The sequence below is a fragment of the Onychomys torridus genome, chromosome 10 (assembly GCF_903995425.1).
Source record: "Onychomys torridus chromosome 10, mOncTor1.1, whole genome shotgun sequence".
NCBI lineage: Eukaryota > Metazoa > Chordata > Mammalia > Rodentia > Cricetidae > Onychomys > Onychomys torridus.
The window spans coordinates 30,261,332-30,281,392 of NC_050452.1; the positions used below are offsets into that span (position 1 = coordinate 30,261,332).

The 20,061-nt window shown below is 51.8% G+C and overlaps 1 protein-coding gene across 2 annotated transcripts in view; it reads right to left on the reverse strand.

Moving 5' to 3' along the window:
* Positions 1 to 8,037: 8,037 nt before the first annotated feature.
* Positions 8,038 to 20,061, reverse strand: part of Sorcs2 (sortilin related VPS10 domain containing receptor 2) — a 379,471-nt gene continuing 367,447 nt past the window's right edge. Inside the window, exons 21-27 of one of the 2 annotated variants that reach the window (XM_036200422.1) lie at positions 19,049 to 19,172; positions 17,845 to 17,957; positions 16,838 to 16,963; positions 15,463 to 15,562; positions 14,883 to 14,985; positions 12,295 to 12,398; positions 8,038 to 10,382 (exon numbers count right to left, since the gene is read on the reverse strand). In XM_036200422.1, the coding sequence (XP_036056315.1) occupies positions 10,318 to 10,382; positions 12,295 to 12,398; positions 14,883 to 14,985; positions 15,463 to 15,562; positions 16,838 to 16,963; positions 17,845 to 17,957; positions 19,049 to 19,172 (735 nt within the window). In that variant the 3' untranslated portion in view covers positions 8,038 to 10,317. Of the gene's footprint in view, positions 10,383 to 12,294; positions 12,402 to 14,882; positions 14,986 to 15,462; positions 15,563 to 16,837; positions 16,964 to 17,844; positions 17,958 to 19,048; positions 19,173 to 20,061 lie in introns of both variants that reach the window. The other variant, XM_036200421.1, reaches the window with a different exon arrangement.

Genomic DNA, 20,061 nt, shown 5'->3' on the forward strand with positions numbered 1-20,061 from the left:
GAAAGAGACAGAGAGAGAGACAAAGACAGAGGAGATAAAGGAAATTAGAGGCTCAGGAAAACCACCCCCTGAATCTACACCTATGAGGGAGGCTCATATCCCTTTTGCTACAAACCTCACGCTTGCCTTAGCGTGTCTCTGGGCCAACTTCCCATCACAGCCTTCAGGGGACCTGCAAGAAGCGTATCCAGTGTTCTACCCACTATACACCCGTCCACAGCCTTGGGATCACAGTCTGTTCTTATAGTGGGCTTACAGAGTACACAAATGGTTGCCAGTGAGACCTGCTCCTCAGCTGCTGAAGAGACCCCCTAGAGGGGACATTGTTATGTAGAGTTGACAACAGATGACAAAGCCTGTGAGGTAGTTAGTGGGCCCAGCAAACCCCAGCCAGGCTGTAGCAGAGCCTTGGTGAAGGTAGAGTCTCCTCTGAGAGCCTGGAGATGTATGCTTTCCTATGCCCTGGGCTTTCTTCCCATGAATGTTCCTGTAGATGCATCACTGAGTATATGGTGCTCACAACCCTTCCTGCTCCCTGCTCTCCCCAGCTGAACCCCCCTTGGCCAGCCAGAGAGGCCCTGTGGGTGCTTGCTTTCTGAACAGTGATATGTCCATTTTTTTCTATCTTTAAAAAACCAGTTTTTCACATTTTTTCCTTTATAAGCATATCACCCTGGACAGAAACCCAGCCACACATACCTTCCCATCCACACTCAGAGCTCGTGTCCCCAAAACCCTGCTGCCCTGTTCTCAATCAACTCTGGATGGGACAACTTCAGGTTGCAGCCATGAGCCTCTACAGACTCACTTCAAGCTGACTTTGTGTAGCTTGTACCTGAGGAGGGTCCAGAGGCTGCTGGAATCCTGCATCCTGACACACTGGGAGAGAGAGCACTTAGCCCACACAGGCTGGAAACCCACAGTCCATTACCACAGCCCATCTCCTGCACCCTGAAACCAAGGCTGAACCACCCCAAACCCTGATCCTGCATGGTCTAGGCACACTATATCCAGGCAGCATCTCTGGTTGTCCCTGGCACCAAATGCAGAGATCCTTGATGGCACTTGTCTGTGGGTTCTCTGGCTGTCTTGCCTTTTTATTCCTTTATTTGGAAGCTACATTCCAGCTTAATAGCTGACAGGTAGTGCAGGAGACACCATAACATGAACCAAAGGCTTCCGTGTTGGTCATGTGATAGATCTACTCAAAACCTCTAGATTCCACGGGAGGAAGATATGGAGTCCAGAGGTGTTGCAGCCTTTTGGTAACCTGAGGACACGTACCTACCACTGCACCCAATTGGAAGATAGTGGTTAGGATGGTCTCCACTCAGCTCTGCAGTCCAAACCTTTAGGTGTAGCCCAAAGCTTTTCTGTGTTCTGCCCGCCAGTTCCCAATCCCCCAGCTGCTTGTAAAATAATTACTCAGAGGCTTATATTAATTACAAACTGTTTGGTCTGTGGCTCAGGCTTCTTGCTAGCTAGCTAGCTCTTTCAACTTAATTCAACCTATATCTATTAATCCATGTTTTGCCACGTGGCTTCATGGCGTTACCTGTGTTCCATTACTTCCTGTTCCCTCAGCAGTGCTCAGTGTCTCTCCCTACTCCACCTTCCTCCTCTCTCTAGCTTTGTTTGCATTTCCCACCTGGCTCTATCCTGCCTTACCATAGGTCAAAACAGCTTCTTTATTAACCAATAGTAGCAACACATTCACAGTGGACTGAAAGACCATCCCACAGCAATTAGGGGTCCTCTTCCCTTTTGTTGACTTTCTTATTTACCCCATGACCATTTTCTCCCTTTCCTAATTTCATGTCTTCTCTTGCTTCCTCATGTCCCCACCTCATACCTGTTTCTGTGTTGCCCTGTCCCAGGGCTGGACACCTTATTGCTCCTTGGTTTCACCTTTCTGCTCTGGGCTATACCACACTTGATCCCCGTGGCCTTGCTGTGCTCTGACTTCTAAGCTGGATGCCGTCCTGTCTTAGCTCTTCCCAGGAGCACCACATGGGCCCAGTAGGCAATGGTGGGCCCGCAATTATACCTCACTTCCACCCTGTCTATTCTCTGGCATTCCACTCCTGCCCACTACTCACTCAGCTCCCCAGACAGTCCCAGCCATTAGGGCTTCCAACCCCAAACTAGGTACTATGTGACATCTTTCTTCAGCCAGAAATGAGTTCCACTGGCCTTGTCCTCACTGTGGCCACATGGCTCAGGATCCTTGGACTGTTTATGGCTTCCTTTCCTAGCTTCTCCTATTGACCTTGAGTGACCTGAGGACCTGTGGGACCATTTCCCTGTCCTGACCTCTTTCTTGACCAGGGCTCCCTCTCCCTTCTCACCTCTTATCTCTCCTGGTACCACTAATGTATGAAATAAATCCTCACAGCCTATGCTAAGTATGAGGTGTGTATAGAACACAGCAGAGAATTGTAGTTACAGCAGCACTAGGCACCTGTCTTCCTTAGTTTGCAGCTGGTGCCTGCTTGCCTGGGCTCCCTCATTTGATCCTAGGGTTGAAAAGTTATATGCAGCTGTGTGATGGGGCAGAAATGAGGGAATCTTGGGACTCCAGGGGATGGTGAGCTTGGGTAGGGATCATGCTAGACCATTGAAGATCGTGCCTCTCTGAAGAACTCAGCCAGTGATGAATTCAGGGGAAGGAAAATGTGATTAGGAACACAAGAACCACCATTTTTGCACTAAGTCTGTGCACTGGCCACTCTTGCCTTTTCTCAAAGCTGACCCACAACTTTGTAATAAAATTAACTGCATCACTTTGCCTACTTGGAGTCTCCAGTGCTCTTAATATGAAGTAAGGATTTGTTTCTCACGCTGGTCCCTGATGTGTCCATGCCAAACAGGCACCTGCTGTGGTTATGGGTAGGCTGAGCATTCCCAGATCTGGCAAGCACCACAACTCAGGGTCCCCCACTACTGTGAAGTGGCTTGCACCTCTGCTTCAGGGTGACTGCCAGAATGGCCCATGGAGCTGTGGGATGTGCCTTGTGCTGGAACTGATGTGAGGTCATGACTGAAGCTGTCATGATGGCTGGGTTGCCATTGCCCTATCACTGCCCTGCAGGCAGGCAGAGAGCTCAATACTGCCTCCTGAGCCAAGACCTAGGAAAGTCATTAGCAGAGCTGAACATGGGAGCTGTCCTGATGTCACTAGCAGGCTACCAATGTTGCTGTTAGCTCAGTGATGAGCCAGCAAGTCCTGGACTGGGCCAAGTGCTATGGGCATACTGGGTCTGGGCAGGCTAGACCAAAAAGCAAGTTGTGGAGGAAAGGGTTTATTGGGCTTACACTTCCACATTGCTGTTCATCACCGAAGGAAGTCAGGACAGGAACTAAAGCAGGGCAGGAGCCTGGAAACAAGGGCTAATGTAGAGGCCACAGAAGGGTGCTGCTTACTGGCTTGATTCTCATGGCTTGCTCAGTCTGCTTTCTTTTTCTTTTTTTCTTTTTTTCTTTTTTTTTTGAGCTGAGGATCGAACCCAGGGCCTTGCGCTTTCTAGGCAAATGCTCTACCACTGAGCTAAACCCCCAACCCTTCAGTCTACTTTCTTATAGAACCCAGGACCACCAGCCCAGAGATGGCACCACCCACCATGGACTGGGCCCTCCCCCACTGATCACTAATTAAGAAAATGCCTTCCTTACTGCTGGATCCCATGGAGGCATTTCCTTAACAGAGATTCCTTCCTCTCTGATGACTCTAGCTTGTGTCAAGTTGACACACAAAACCAGCCAGTATATTCCCCCAGACTGGGGTCACCTGCAAGGTCAGGGCTTTGGTCTCATTGTTATCCTGGCCCTACTATAGTCTGACCCAGGCAGAGGGGTAATTCAAGGTCAGTGTTGCCCACAGCTTGGAGGACATTTTAAAGACTTTGATCTGGAAAACCCTCCTGTACTCTTTAGAAAAGAACATCTGTGACTCAGATATGTGACAGAGAGACAATGTGCACACAAATGTGTGCCCGGCCTCCACCTATCTTATTTCTCAAGTACCCAGTGGGAGAACACATTGCCCTGGGGCCGCAATTTTAGGGTTTTGTGTGTGTGTGGTGTTGTATGGTGTGTGTTTGTAGTGTAGTGTGGTATGTAGTACCTTTGCTGTGGTGTGAGTAGTGTTGTGTATATGGCCTGTGTCTTGTGGTGTGTATGGTGTGCCTGTTGTGTTTGGTATGGTGTGTATGTTATGGAATGTATGGAATGATGTGAATGTGCTGCAGTGTGTGTGTGTGTGTGTGTGTGTGTGTGTTGTATTTTGATGTGTGGTGTTTGGTATGGTATGTATGTTGTGGTGTGGTGTGAGCATGTTGCAGTGTGTGTCTACATGTTGTGTTGTGCTGTATGTATTGTATTTTGGTGTGTGGTATTTGGTGTGGTGGTGGTGGTGGTGGTGGTGGTGGTGGTGGTGGTGGTGTGTGGTGTGATGTATGGTGTGGTGTGAGCTGAGGCGAAGAAGGATCAGCCTGCTGGAGATGAGGGCTCCTCTCAGTCTTGATGCCTCTCTCTCTGAGTGCCTAGCACCCCAAAGTCTGTTTTTCTCCATTCTCTCTTCTCTCCTCTTGCTGGCTTGAGTTTCTGCCTCCTTGTACCCTGGGTATGTGCCTACGTTTTCACTTTCCAGGTACTATGACATAAACAGGCTGAGAAAAGAGAGCTTTCTGTACTCTCTAGAAGACTGGTAAATTGTTCTAGAGAATACAGTATAGAGAACACTCTGAGTGCTTATGATGCTTGCTTATAGAAAGATTATAAATTTGAGAAAGAAAGTCAAACACTTACTAAAAATTTTTTGAATGATGGATCCTATACAGGCAAGATAAGACCAGTAATTCATTAGGGCCACAGGCTACTAAAGAGGCACATCCATGAGGACAGACTATCTGAACAGGCTTGCCAACTGCCATGGTCTTTAATAAGGAAGGAGAGAATACAGGTCCCTAAGTCCATGTTGGTAAAATCTCCAGAGGACCCATGGAGAGTGAGGCAGAGAAGAGCTGGGAGATGTTCCAACATTTCTTCCTTTGTCTATAGATGGATCAATAGCAGCAGACACCCCTAGACATGCCCTTACCCTAAGAACTCTTCATTCCACTGGCCTTAAGAAAAGAACACCTGCTGCCCAGTATGGTGGCACACACCTTTAATCCCTTGGGAGACAGAGGCAGGTGGATCTCTGTGAGTTTTAGGCCAGCCTGGTCTACAAAGCGAGTTCTAGGACAGCCAGGGTTACAAAGAGAAACCCTGTCTCAAAAAACAAAACAAAACAAAACAAAACAAAACAAAAAAAAACAAAAAACAAAAAAAAAAAAAGAAGAGGAGGAGGAGGAAGAGGAGGAGAAAGAAGAGAACACCTAATGTTTTTCTGTACACAGACTGGTCTAAATATAAACTGGAGGATGCAGCAGTGGCCTTTAGTGGGAAATATCAATCAGAGGCAGGAGGTCCCCAGAGCTGTGAGCAGGTCCTGGCACAGATTGAGAACTAGATGGACCAGGTTTCATTGGCTGAAGCTTGATAGGCTGTTAACAGTTCCTGTGCTTCCTAAGTACTTCTCTTTCTGCCATGTGTTATCACAAAAGGAAGCACCTTCAGAAAAAACCCCAGAGGTGACAGAGGGGTTCAGATACAGCAGGGGTGCTGGAGGGTTAAGCTGCTGAGCTCTGAGTAGCTGGGTTGATTCTGGATCTTGTAGTTTAGAGAGAGAGCAACATCTAGCTCCCCTACTGCCGTATTCCCAATGCTGCTTTACCTTAGGTAACATGCTCTTGGCTGGCCCCTGGGCTGGTCACTGTACCCAGGGGATCTGTGGACACTGGAGGATATCGTTCTCCTAGTGGTGAAGTGTGTCCTTTTAGATGTCCACTAATTGTGCTGTGATCATCACCCATCCTGATGATCCTTGGGACTATTACCACATTTCCTCCTAATTAAATAATGGCTGCTCCTCCAGGGGGGGGCTTTAGGCCTCTCCCTGTTGAGGCTCCACCCTCTCTGTCAATTCTATGACAGGGATAAAGGAGAGCCACAAACATCCAGGGCAAGGGCATTATGACTATTGTATGATATAAAACTCTATCTTTATCTACTACTTACATTCCTTCAAAAACAGAAGCATGGTAATGGTGGAACACCCTGTGAACTGTATGAAGACTGTCCTGTGTTTTCCATAAGGTTTACTGGGAACTTACCATGCCCCATTGTGGTAGTTTGAATGTTACTGCCCCCATAAGCTCATAGGGAGTGGTACTATTAGGAGGTGTGGCTTTGTTAGAGTAGGTATGGCCTTGTTGGAGTCACTGTTAGAGTGAGGCTTTAAGGTCTCATATATGATCAAGTCACTCTCGGTATCTCCCACCGATTCCTATTGCCTGGGGTCAAGATGTGAGAACTCTCAGCTGCTTCTCAGACACCACATCTGCCTGCATGCTGCCTTGCTTCCTGCCATGACTATAATGGACTAAACTTCTGAACTGTAAGCCAAAGCCACACTCATTAAATACTTTCCTTTATAAGAGTTGCTGTGGTCATGGTGTCTCTTTACAGAAATAGAAACCCTAAATAAGATATAAGACACTCATAGTTTAACAGTATGTACACAAGTAATATGAATTAATTACCTATGCAGTTTGGATTCTACTTTTTTTTTTTTTTTTTAAACTAAGGGGCTGTTATATAGCACTATCCTCTAAGCCAAATATGCCATGACATCACCTGTGTCAACTTGTAAAGGATTGTCACAGATGGGCTTGTTGAGTGCTGGTCTGTAAAGTCCTTGATTCTCTGGGTGCTTTTCCAGAGTAGGAAAGGAAGCAGGTTATGAAGGTCTGAGAACATTATATAAGGTTTATAAAAGGTCAAAGTTCAGTACATTGATGTCAAAGCTCTGCTTAAATCAATCAAGTTATTGGGTTACTTTCTGTAACAATTACCAGGACTGGCTTAAAAACAACAATATACATCTAATCCAAGTTTATTTAAATGTTTGGGTTTTGTCCAAGTTTTATCCAAATATCTCACAGTTCCAGACGGGTTTAACTGACGTAGGTGTTCAGTAACCATCCTTGGAGGCTATGATAATGCTACGGTCAGAGAGATTAAAAGGGAGAATATTTTCCCCCTTCTTGGTCCAAGGTCAGCTAGTTCTCAGGGGACTTTGAGGCCTATCTGTAGGGAGTCAGTCACCTGTCTCTTGCTCAGGGAGGCATGGAATTTTCTTGGACTGAAACCTCCCTGGGCACTGCCTCCTCTCAGCAGGAACCAGTTAGAGTGGTCCTTGTCCCCTCCCCTCACATGACAACACTCGGGGTGCATCTCTGAGAGGTGGGGGATGAAGGAGAGTTAGAGGGACTTAGGTAAATTAGTAAACCGAAAGCAGGCTTTCCGTGACGGCAGCGTCTTTCTCCCAGAAGTCACTGCAAGAGCAAACAGTTGGAAGGCATGGGAGGAGGCAGGTTTCTGAACAGGACCAGTAGAGAAAGGGGGCTTATAAAATACCCAAGTCAGGCCTAGAGAGATGGCTCAGAGGTTAAGAGCACTGACTGCTCTTCCAGAGGTCCTGCGTTCAATTCCCAGGAACCACATGGTGGCTCACAACCGTCTGTAATGAGATCTGATGCCCTCTTCTGGCATGCACGCATACATGCAGGCAGAATACTATATACATAATTAATAAAAATTAAAAAACATACCCAAGTCAGTGTCTGTTCAGGGACTTCCCCTCCCAAGAGAATACATTCCCTTTCTCCACAGCACGCTCTTCTGTCCTTCCTAGGTGTCCAGTTCTTTGTCCGTGCCAGGGAATGAACTCAGAAATCCCCCAGACTGTCATCATCCCTGGCGCATGAGTATGTGGTATGGTATGTGTGTGGTGTGAATTGTGGTGGGTGTGGTGTGGTGTGAAGTATGTAGAGATAGGCACTAAGCATGCCTTCATACTAAGGTAGACTTGGACCATGTTTGTTTGGTGTGTGTTGTGGCATGTGGGGTGGTATGTATGTGATACGGTGTGTAAGGAGGTGGTGTGTGTGGTGTGCAGCAGATCTTCACACTAAGGCAGACACAGACCCTGTTGATTTCATCTTTTTTAAAAGCATCACAAATGATTTATTGTTTGTTTGTTTGTTTGTTTGTTTTTTAAGAAAGGAAAAACAAAGAATTCATCACCTCTGCTATGCCCACACGCCAGGTATGCACAGGGCCCAGTGGAGAGTGGCATGAGCCCCTGAGCTGGAAGCATCTGGGCCGCCTGTGGGTGCTTTTGCCCCTGGCTGTATAATGCGTGGCACCTCAGCTAATAAGCAGGGAAACCCTGTGCCTGCAGAGTGGTCCGCAGTTACGGAGATGAGAACCGGGGAGGCTCTTGGGTCTACACACTCCAAATGTTCCTAATAGAAACAGTAACATGGACTCCAAGTAGCTAGGGAAAACCCACCCAGGTGTCCTTGAGAGGAACACAGAGTGCTCACAGAAGGCAAAGACCTACAGTTGGTACTCCAGGCACTGGTGAGCTAATGTGGAGGGCTACGTCCAGGGGTTCTGTGCTGACCTTGGATCTGGTGGGGGTTATGTGGTTGGCGCCTGAGCATCTTCTGTGTAACACTAGGAAACAGGGGTGTGGGGACATGTATGGGGGGAAGGTCTCCGCTTATGCTTCTTTTGAGACAGCAAGAAAGTACGTGGGGCAAAAATCTTAAAGTGTCACATCCTTCACTGGTACTAGGTTCCCATTTGTAGCCCCTCACAAGGAGGACACCCTACAGTCACCTCTGGAGGGACCCCATGCCCCAGAGAGTGGCAGAAAGTGAGAGATGCTGGGGTATAGTTGGGACATTCCCACAGACCAGCTTTGTGCCCACACAGCTGCCTTAATCTAGTCTGTCCTATGTATGACATGAACATTTGGACACCAGCCCATTCCCTAACAGAGACTGAGTTCTGGAGCGGTCCTGGGTCCTGTGTATCTCCCCTAGACATCTCCTCTTACACAGGCCACATCCTCCAGGGAGAACTGGTGGGTACACCAAGCAGCAGCAGAGGGTGTTGAGACACCCGGGCCTTGCTCCAGGCCAGCCTGGGCTCTGGTGAGGCAGCAAGAGTCTGGAGTTGGGAGGAGGGAAGAAGAAGGGAGGGGAAGGGGGGACTGACTTCAGTTTCAAGGCAAAAGGTGAATTGTGCCAGCTCACAGCATGGACCTGTGCTGGGCCCCTGACTCGGCAGTGGGAGCAGGCAGCGGGTACCCTGCGTGGGAGGAGCAGAGAGCTGACCCTGGGGCCGCCTCTGCTGCTTCCTTTCTATGACCCCAAAAAGGCCACCAGTCGCTGGGTCCTCTACTTCATGTTGCCAGGAGACGCTGCTCTCCAACACCTCTTCTGGTTGGCTCTACATGGGTCTCTCGAACCATCAGGCATCAAAGCCTGATTGATATATGCAGCTAATGTGCCTTTCTGGGGCCTATGGGCTCTTCTAGAGCCCAGACCTGGCCAGAAGCCAGAGTCATCAACCTAGAGGCAGTGGAAGGGTGCCTCCTATTGGATGAACAGGAATTGCATGTAAGGGTCCCTTCCTTTCTTGTTCCCCCTCCTTCTCCCCACCCCATTGCCCTGAGGGAAAACCAGAGGGTCTTTGCCCCTCTAAACCCAGCCCTGGGCATCCTGAAAAAGGGGTTCTAAGAGTGGGATTCTGATAGAACTTAGATGGCTTCTATTGCCTGGCCTTGAAAACAGAAAGCTAAAAGAAAGAGCCCTCAAACTCAAATAGCTCTACCTAGGCAGGTATTTACACTGCATTGGGGAGAGTGGCCACCTGGAGGGTGGTGCTGAGGAGGCCTGGCCCATATCCTTCCTGGCTCTGGGCTCCTCTGCAGGGACAGAGGCTGTGAGGCCAGGGCTGAGCAGGTCTACAAGTCTGGTGTTGGGGGTGGCTGTGGGCTCACTTCAGGAATGGGCTGGTTCAGCTCCAGGCAGTAGAAGCCAGGCCTGAGTGGCATTTATAAGTTGGAGCAGCCAGGGCAGCATGTTCAGGTCTAAGAACTGTGATGCATCAGAATCAAGGGTGAGTGGGGACTTTGTGTGGCACCACAGGCCTGTGTCCAGGTGGGTCATGAGTCGGCTGCCCCAGGATCCCATGGGCCTGCTGGGGCTGACAGGGAGAGGTGTCTGTCCTCTGAGTGGGGACAGCTAGAGGAGATGGCCTTTCCACGGGTCTCAGGGGGGGTCGTCATTCCAGCTGCACTGTGGTCCTGCATCCTCTATGAAGACAGCAGGAAGAGAATGTCCTGGCCAGCTGGTGCCATCAGCCCACCAGGTAGCTATGCATCTCACGGGAGTTGATGCTCAGGACCACACCCGAGTGGTTGCCTAGGGAACAGAAAGATGCAGCCCATTAGCGAGGATGGTGGGAAACAGACCACACAGGAACACAAGTGACCAGCAGCACATGGGGCCAACATGCAGTGGGCACCGTGACGTTTCCTGTGCCTGGTGCAGGGTGGGGGGTGGGGTCTCCAGTGTCCTAGGTGGTGACAGGAGGGAAGTGCCAGGTATCAACACAAGCAGTGGTCCAGAGGACTGTATGGTGAAGCACCCACTGACCTGTGTGAGGGCTACCCCCGGCATCGGCAGCAAGGGGGCGCAGGAAGGGCTAAGACTCTGGCCCCTCTTGGCAAAAAACACTGCGGTATGAGGTATGGACCAGGAGACAGGGAGGGAGATGGGGGCCACAGGGGGAGAGAGGGAACACAGTGATTGACAAAGACAGGTTAATAGACGTCCTTGTGTGGGCTGCATTATGAGACCAGGGGATGTTCTCCATAGAGCCTGTCTCTTGCTGTATTCGCAAAGCCAATGGCGCTAATGAGGGCAAGGGGTGTTGTTGGTGCTACCCAGGCTGTTGGGGCCAGATTCCTGGTTGTACCTAACTATTTGTGCGACTCTCCATCAGGGCCTCCATCTTACTGGCCCCGTTAATCTGTACCATCAGTTGCCAGGGTACCACGGAGGACTGTCATAAGCAGTGCCTCATTCATGCCCAGGTCCCCATTAACAGTGTCCTGGTGCTATTACTAGGAACTTACATGTAGCAGGTAGCTGTAGGATAGTGGACTGCTGTCTGAGACCTCACACCCTCCTTGCAGAGGCTATGATTTCCTTGCATGAAAGCAGGGTCTGGCTATGTGGGCAGTGCTTGGCTGCAAAGTACAAGGCTATGCACAAGGCTATAACCCTCCAGCTCTCTCTTGCCACATGAGTGGTTCAAAGGCTGACTTCCAGTTTCTGCAAACACTGCAGTACCAGCTGCCCCCAGGGTCAGACAGTGACCGGAAGTTTTGAGGTCTGGAACCTCCTGCATGCTCAGTAAGCCACCGGTGGTGTGATGGTCCCAGAGGCTCTAAATCTGTCCCCTGACCAATACTCCTGGGCTGGCAGATGTGGGAAGTGGCTGGAAGGTGTGGGGAAGCTGCCCCTAGCACTCAGAAGGCCTGGAGGACGTAAGATCCAATGACAGTCACCTTGGGTAACTGAAGACCTTGCTGGGTCACTAGTTCTCAAGGTGGGGGCCATCACGGCTCCAAGAACCAACAGACTGGGACACATGTGGTCTTTAAGGTAAATGCCTGTAAGTGACAGCTAATTCTGACAAAGCCTTGCTGTGTGCCACACTCTACCTAGACACCCCAGCAGAAGGCTCACAGCCACTGAGAGAGAGTAGGCAGTGGTGCCTACCAACACCAGAGACTCAGGGCAGTGGGGTTCTGGTTAGGCCTGGACACAGTTCTAGCTAAGGAGCCACAGAATGGAGAGAAGGACATGTGAGTATTACTGGAGGTGAGGAGGGGTGGTACAGTCAAGGTGGCAGACCCAGGCCTCTCCTGTGGGCATGACAGGAATGAAGTCACCTTGGTGAAAATCCTATGTCAACAGTGAAGCACTGTCCTGAGGGTCCACACACACAATACTTTTGAACTCTGCATTTTCAGTGATCAGCTAATGGGAATGTGAGGGAGGATGGGGGTGGGGGTGCTCTCAGACTTCTGTGAGTGAGCCCCCCACCTCAATGAGGGCTGTTCAAGCTGACCACCCATTGCCAGGAACAGTGCCCTCCAATAGCCTCTGACTTCATCCTGGATGGCCCCTGGACTCTATCTTTCTTGTGCCAGGAGTCATGGTCCAGAGACACTCTCTAGCAAGGCTGGTCTGGCCCGTGTTGCCTGGGCTATGATGGACCCCTTTGTAGTGGGAGCAGGCAGGGTCACCGTGCCCCAGATCTTACCCTGCATGGCGCTCTGGGCATCTTCACTGTGGCTCACAGGACTTGTCATCTCCTGTTCCTTCTCGTTGTGCATCTGGGCATACACCGTCCTGCCTGGCTGTTTCCTGCTGGCCAGACATACAGCTCAGCTTTGAATGAGCCCTTGGCCCCAAGTCCCTTTGTGGGGACATGGTGTAGACAGTGTGACACAGACTGTTCCCCAGAGATCCCACCCTCCAGTATGCTCTCTCCATCCAGCGTTCTGCTGCCCACTGCTAGCCACGTATCATCACCTACCTATTCTTTATCCAGGCATGCTATAACTGTTGAAGCACTATCCTCTTTGTGTCCTAATGCCTGGCAGCCAGGACGGTAACACACACACACACACACACACACACACACACACACACACACACACACACACACGTGCATTAGCACAGTCTCACACACATACACAGTGCTGACCCAGTCCTGAGGGGTACTTGTTGAACTCTGTCCATTCAGGCGTCCTGCTTCTCTACTGTCCCTTTCCTTTCTAATCCAGGCCCCGGAGGAAGCAGAGAGGGTGACAGAGCACACTCTGCTCCACTAGGACTGGGTCCCAGAGCCACAGGCAAGACCCATTGTGCGGAGAATAACCCCAAACCAAGAAAGGTCGTAGGCCCATCCAGAGACAAGGAGACTGAGGCCTCAAGACTGGTGGTGGCGAGAGATTGTGTAGGAAAGAGTAACTAGCTATGCCCAGAGGGTGTATGGGACAGACATGTCACTTTCAGGAAGGGATACCCAAGTGATGGACTTAGATGTTGGAGGTAGCCCTACCTGTCATCATAGACTCCTGAGTAACCAGTGGCAGTCCTGCCAGCCCCACAAGGGAGAAACAGACTTTTGGTGGCTGTGAGACTCGGGAACATTGAGTGGCTTGCGACCTAGCATTCCAATGCTGAGGACAGTGTCGGGCAGAACACAGCCAGCCCCCGGCTGCCATGACCTCCACAGGACTGAAAGCCCAGATGGATAAAAGGATAGATGAACAGAGAGGGGGTGGGGGGCACTCTGTGGTTTCCCTCTACTGACTGCTCAGAATTCCTCTGCTCTGCCATTTCCCCCTGGGGTGGCCTGGAGCTTGTAGGAAGGGGCATTTGGCCCCTGCCTGAACTCTCTGTTTCTATGGCAACATATCCCTCTCCTCCAACCTCAAAGCTTGAGCTGGTTCAGAAAGATGGCCTTGGCCCTGAGGATGTTGGACCAGCCTCACTCTGGACACCTCTGGCCCTTCCCCATCTTGGCATGAGGCAGGCAGTGTCCTGTCCTTCAGGCCACCTGCACTATATGTAGCACTCTGGGGGCAGTCTGTAGAAGTACCACTGGGCACTTGGGAAGTCTGGAGGGCAGGGCTGATAGTCACCCACAGGGACTAGAATTCTGTCTCTGCTACCAGCCTCATCCAGCACAGGCAAGCATGCTGCCCTCCTCTGACTGACCACCCACAGCCCTGCATGACCCATACAGGATGGGACCAAGTCTAGAGGAGCACCCCGCACTCACGTTGACATCCACCCACTCAGTCATCCAGAAGCATCCCTCCGCTTGGCCACGGGCATCACACCCAGACATACCACCACTTGCTCCTCCACCAAGGGCTCCTATACTACCATCCTGGAGCCATGCAAGGCAGGACTACCTTCCAGCTGGCTTCTTTTCCTTCCTCCCACCCTCAATCTTCCCCCTTTCTTTGCACCCCCTTTTATAAGCAATGACGCTGTAGGCTGTGAGGGAAGCCTTTACGTGACTGAGGCAGGACAGCATCTGGCCAGATCTCTGAGGTGTCCTCAGCAGTCGGCCACCTAAAGGGCTGCCTGCCACTTAGGTCCTGGTCCTGTAACATGAAGGGTGCTAGAGGGCAGAGGTAACCAGGGTCTTGTCACATTAGCCTATAGAGGAGTGTTCCAAGGGTGTCGCTGCAAGAGGGTAACAAATAGCAGGCATGGGGCCCTGAATCCAGGTGGCTTTCACAAGGAGGTTTGGTGGCTGCCTGCCTCCACTCGGCACCACGATGCTTATCACCACCCTCCTTGTAGCTGTGTCTGTAGAGTGGGCTTATACCTTCTCATGGTCACCACCCCAGAGCTGCCTCCCAGGGCAGCCTATGAAGAGGACTCTGAGACCTGCCAGCAGTCAGCCTCACTCAGCGCACTGACATAGAAGATGAGGGACATAGCTGCCTCCCAACATCCTAGGAGCTATCCCATAGTCACTGTGAGAACAGGCCATAGAAGGGAGAGGGAGGAAAGCCAGGAGGCAGAGGTAAAACAGGCCAATCCTGCCCCACCAGCCTTGGGTTTGGTACTGTGCCTCCTGGGACTTTGCATCCTCATATGTAGGGCAAACAGTGTGTCCCCCCCCACCCCCTGCGGGAGGATAAATGAAAGAAAAGATACCCTGAGCCTGTGATGAGGACAAGGCTGAGAAGAAGAGAGACGGAGAGTCTCCTGGTCACCAGCACAGGGAAGGACTCACACCACCTTCCTCCATGGCCTGTGGAAGCCACCACCTCTGGGGCCATGAGCGGCTTGCCACATGTCAAGGCTGCCGGGAGGTCTTACCTTTTGAACTTGTAGAGGATGAACGCTCCCACTGCAAAGAGCCCGATGACAAAGAGGACCACCACAGCCCAGTAGCCACCACTGCCACTTGGCCTCTGAGGACCTACCAGGAGAGCAGCAAGAGGAGAAACTGAGGCCCGGTTGTCCCCAGCCCTGGCCTGGATGAGCCTACTTCATGTTGTCCAGCAAGCCTTGCCCAGGTCGCTGAGTGGACAGCAGGTTATGGAGGATAAAGAGCATGCTATGCGGCCCTGGAGGACTGGCCTCTTTTCCTGGCAAAGTCCTACTGTAAGTAGGGCCTACTTTGTCTGGCTTCCTGCAGAGGGGAGCCACGCCCTTCTTCTGCACTTGTTTTGAGTGAATTGGCATGTCCCTGATGGTCTTGGTGGCTGCTTCCATATAGACCAAGCCAAGATGGCGGGGCTCAGGGCTGGCTGTATAGCAGATGGTGCATCGAGGCAGGGATACCCCAGCCAGAAGGGTCACTGGCAGCTAGATAAAGTCCTAGTCACTCTCAGCATCCACTAGCTTGGGCTCCTGTCCACCCTGCCCCAGAGAAGACCCAAGACAGGCCTGTCACCTGCATCTGTGTCCCTCAGGTCCACCAGGATACGGAGCCCTCCTCGAAGGATGAGGCTGATCCTATGAGAGTTCAGTGCCTGCTGCACAGCGGCCAGTCTCTGTAAGCAAAGGGAGATGCGAGAGTCCTGGGGCCTGGAGTGCTGGAGAGTCCCCTGGGGCTGGGAAGGGATGCTGCCTGATGCCTCTGTGTTCTCGTCAGGGAATGGCATGAGAGCCCACCAGCTGGGTTCACTAGGAGCCACTGATGGCGCAGGCAGCCCCGCCACCACCAAGAACTCATTTTCATCACAGAACAGACAGAAGACACAGGTTCCGGTGTGAGGGGGTGGGAGACTTGGAGTGCCCTAGAAGTCCCCACCCTGGTATGGTCAGTGTGGCTTCTAGGAAGTGGAAGACCACAAAGAGGAGATAGGGCGGGACACCCCACTTAAGAGGGGAGTCAGAAGGAGCTGCCGGATTAGGGAATTCTAAGGGAAACACCATGCCCTACTCAAGATCCCTATAACATGGCCAACAGGTGAGGCTCACATCACACATCAGAGCTTGCCTAGGCCTCACCACCCTTATGTCACCACCTGTTGGTCACTGTCTAGGACCCAGCATGGAAACCCAACTATGCCCAATGACACTCATTCCCACGTGGCTATGTCTCTGGGATTCTGACCTTAGCTAAATCCACTGGGCAGAGCCAGAAGCTGTAACAGACACAGGATTCCAGTCTTCAGAGGAGAGAAAGCTCTGCCTCTGTCCGCACCCTGGACACACTCATTATAGACTCATACTAAACATACTCCTGCATACCAATACCAGGGGGTGGTCAGCCCATGACCTCCTGGGTGCCTGGCTGGCTACCACTGTCTCTGTGAACTTGTCTTCACCTTCAGAATGGAGCCACTTGGCCCAAAGGCTACTCAGTGTATGGGGGCCTCTCTGATGACAGTCCCCAAGGTGCCCCCCCATCAAATGCCCCCATCAAGGCATTTCATGGAGGATATACTAGGACTGCTGAGATGACTTCTGGTTTGCCCTGTAGCTTGAGGCCCAGGGTCTCTCCCAGTGCTCACCCATGGGTCCAGGTACTCCTGGCAGTGAAGCTGAGATCACATGACAGCTCCAGACAACGATGTGAGAGGATAGAAACCACCCCCACAAGCTGGCCTAGCCTCCACCCCCTGGAAGCTGCCTATCTCACTAAGCTTGGGTGCCGGCAGATGGTGGTACCCCAGGTCAGACAGCATTATGGGAAGAAGCAAACCTTTAATTGATGTCCCACAGAGATGTGATTGCCAGAAATGACCCCACCTACACCCTCAGCCACCCAGCCCTGCCATGCAGGGATGACCTGGGCTCCATGCAGGTGGCCAGGGCCATACCTTGTCACTTGTGAGGCTCCTCTTCCTTGTGGGCCTGGGAGGGGGCAGGAGCACATACAGATCAGCTATGGTGGGAAGTCCTGGCTTTACCACGGTTACCAGCAGCTCCTCAGGGATGCTGGTCTCCTGTGGGGACAGGTGGGACATTTGAATCCTCTTCTGTTCCTCATCTTTTGCCACAAGCTAAATTTCCAGCAACATCTGCTCTCCCTTCCTGGCCTAGGCATGTCCTAGCCACCTGTCCTGCTGCACACTCCTGCCTCTCAGCCCCTTGTGAGTTCCGGCCATGGCACCAATGCTGCCCCGCCTGCTCAGGCCTGCCCTTGAAAGCATTTCCTCACCCTGAGCCTGGCACCGTCTAGTGTGCCCTGTTGACTCGAGCTGTCTGCCCTTCCCTGCTCCCCAGCCCTAGCCATATACCTGTGTAGCCCCTAGCTCACCCAGTTTAGCTCCTGGGGAGCCCTTTGCCTCATGGGAGTCCCAGTCCATATACTCTGAGCTAAACCCCTGCTCCTCCTTCATTACCCAGAACAGTTTCACCAGCATTATTCACAGGATGAAGGAAGTGTGGCCAGGGTAGGCTCTGCCTGTGGTCGTCTTAGCTAGCCTTTCTCTTTCTGGGGGCTTAGAGACTTCAGTGTTCCACTGCCCACTCCAATGCACTGCCTTTGTCATGAGCTACCTTAAAGACCTGCTCAGCCATGCTTCTTCCTATGTCTAAGAAGTCCAGTACAGAGAAAAAAATAAAACCACAAAAGGGAGTTGGTGGTGGCTTTAAGAGCTCCGGCCCTCCGGAGGAGAGGAACTTACGGTGTTCCGGCAGTGTGTGACAATGTAGTCCTGTCTCTCCCTCCCTTTGATGCTCAGACCCAGGGCATCAACCCACTGCTTCCCAAGGCATCAACCCATCGCTTCCCAAGCAACCCCAGCCTTGTTCCACCCTCATTTCTCAGCCCACAAACCACAGCATGGCTCAGGATAGAATTGAAGCCCAAGCCACCAGGCACCTTGGAGAGAAGCCGGGTGACCACCAGCCCCACGTCCTCCCTCCACTCAGGAGTGTTGGGGTTAAAGGTGTCCAGGTCCCTGGAGAACTGCAGAGGCACCACCTGGAACTGAGCTGGAAGAGACAGAGGGGAGCTTGTGAGGTCTGGGGTGTGGCTGGACCCTGCACAAGGTGGCGATACCAGATAGCCTTACCTCTATACCTATGGACCTGGTTCTGTGTTTGGAAGAGAAGAGCCCTCTTATCTTATAAGCCCTTCTTATAAGGGGGACCTTTACTTTGGTCCCCAGTGCTTGGCATGTACTGAGGCTGACAGTGACTATCATCTGGGGAGGGGAGCATGGCACTGCATGTACCTGCTTCATGAGATCTATTTCCCAAGTCACAGGAATACATACCCTATGACATCATCTACTTCCTCGAGGACCCATGGACTTCACTGGCCACTCCCCCCATCAGATCAACAACCCCATAAGATTAGAGTGCCCATCTTTCCACCCACATCATTTCATTTCTCAGGGCCCACAGCTCTGTTCTGGGGTCACAGGAACCCTAGGACCATACTGTCACCCCACTGGCTTTCTCCTTTTTCTCTTATGGAGTGGGAAGAAACTATGCTGGGCAGAGGGCTCAGCGGACAGTGCTTTGTATACTGTGACCCAGCATCCTACGGTGCAGGCAGTCCCTGGCCCACAGTGAAGGGGGGAGCAGCCCAGGGCAGCCTCATCCCTCAGCCTGCAGGCTCCTAATAGGACTGAGGCTGTGGTCCATGGCAGAGGGCCTAAGCCAAATGAGCTTCAGGTATGCTGAAGGGTACTATGCATTGGGGGGGACCTCTCCTCCTCCAGACATAGCATTTTACTGAGGGGTTGACAGCCCCAGGGAGCACAGATAAGTGAGCACCATCCCCAGGTCCTCTTAAGGACTGTCCTCAGAATGGCAAGTGGAGAGGCCCATGGAAGCTCACCTGTTTTGTTAAATCACTGAGCAACAGATTCACTGGTCTCACAAAACACACTACTCATTTTATAGAGGGGAGAAACTGAGGTCAGAGAGTCTGGGACACTTCAATAAGGCCACATAGCCAGTCACGGGACCCAAATCCTCCTGGACACCTCTACGACCTAGGGCCATGCAGGAGTGAACAGGCCCTCTACAGCTGTACACCCACGCTGGCCTACGTAGGGAGTGGAGGAATAACTCACCCAGCACACGGATGACCCTGGAGTCCTGCAGCACTGAGTTCCCACAGGCAGCCTGCACTGTCACTCGCACCTCTCCAGCATCTGTAAACCGTGTGGTCACTGAATTGTCCAGGGAAAGCAGAGGCTGTGGACACAAGCAGGGTCAGGCTGGTCTGGCAGGATGGAAGGCCGTGGTCTACCGTCAGAACCACAGGGCCATGCTGGTGCTGGCTTCCATCAGCAAGTGGGCTGCTGGAGGTTTCTGCATTGGCAGTGTCTGGGAGATGTGGGGGGACCCTAAGCTGGACCAGGAACATGCCCTGACTCCATAGCATGGCACGTCCTTCTAGAGGCTGCCTGTGGCCCCCCGATAGAACTTTCTAGCTGGATTCTAGGCAGCACAGGTCAGGTTCTGTGTTCCATTCCAGTTTAGTTCACTGTCCCACCCACAGCCACACCCCAGCAGGAGCTCAGGCCCTGGCCTGTGGCAGGAGGCAGATATTCTCATCATAGATGAGAGGTGACATTACCTAGGTTACAGGTCAAGCCATGCCTTGTATAAGCAAAGGCTCTGGGAGTTGAGTATGGAGCTAGGGACATTCAGGTGGCAAGGCTACACAGAGCCTCAAACCAAGAACCCTGGGCCTCCTACAAGCCTCCCATCCCAAGAGGCATGACCTTGTACTTGAAGCCCTTCCCTTCTCTTAACCCCGTGTGTCGGGGCTTCCAGAGTGAGGGAAGGGTGCCCATCTGCAAGACGGACATTCTTGCCCCCTCTTCATGTGCTTTGCTGCCTCATTGTGTCTCCTGCTCAAGAACTGCCTGTGCTCCCCGTGCCTCACAATGTACACCACAGTCCTCTGAGTGAGGCCAAGCTCTACCCCTCCCACTGAAGCCTTCCTTGACCGCTCCACAAAAGCCCTCCTGTGACACACGTCATACCTGAACTGCCAGTCAACTACTCTGCTTCATGTCTTTCACAGGACTATTCAGGGGCTTTTCAGAGGGGACCGCCCCCAGCAGATGCTCAAGGT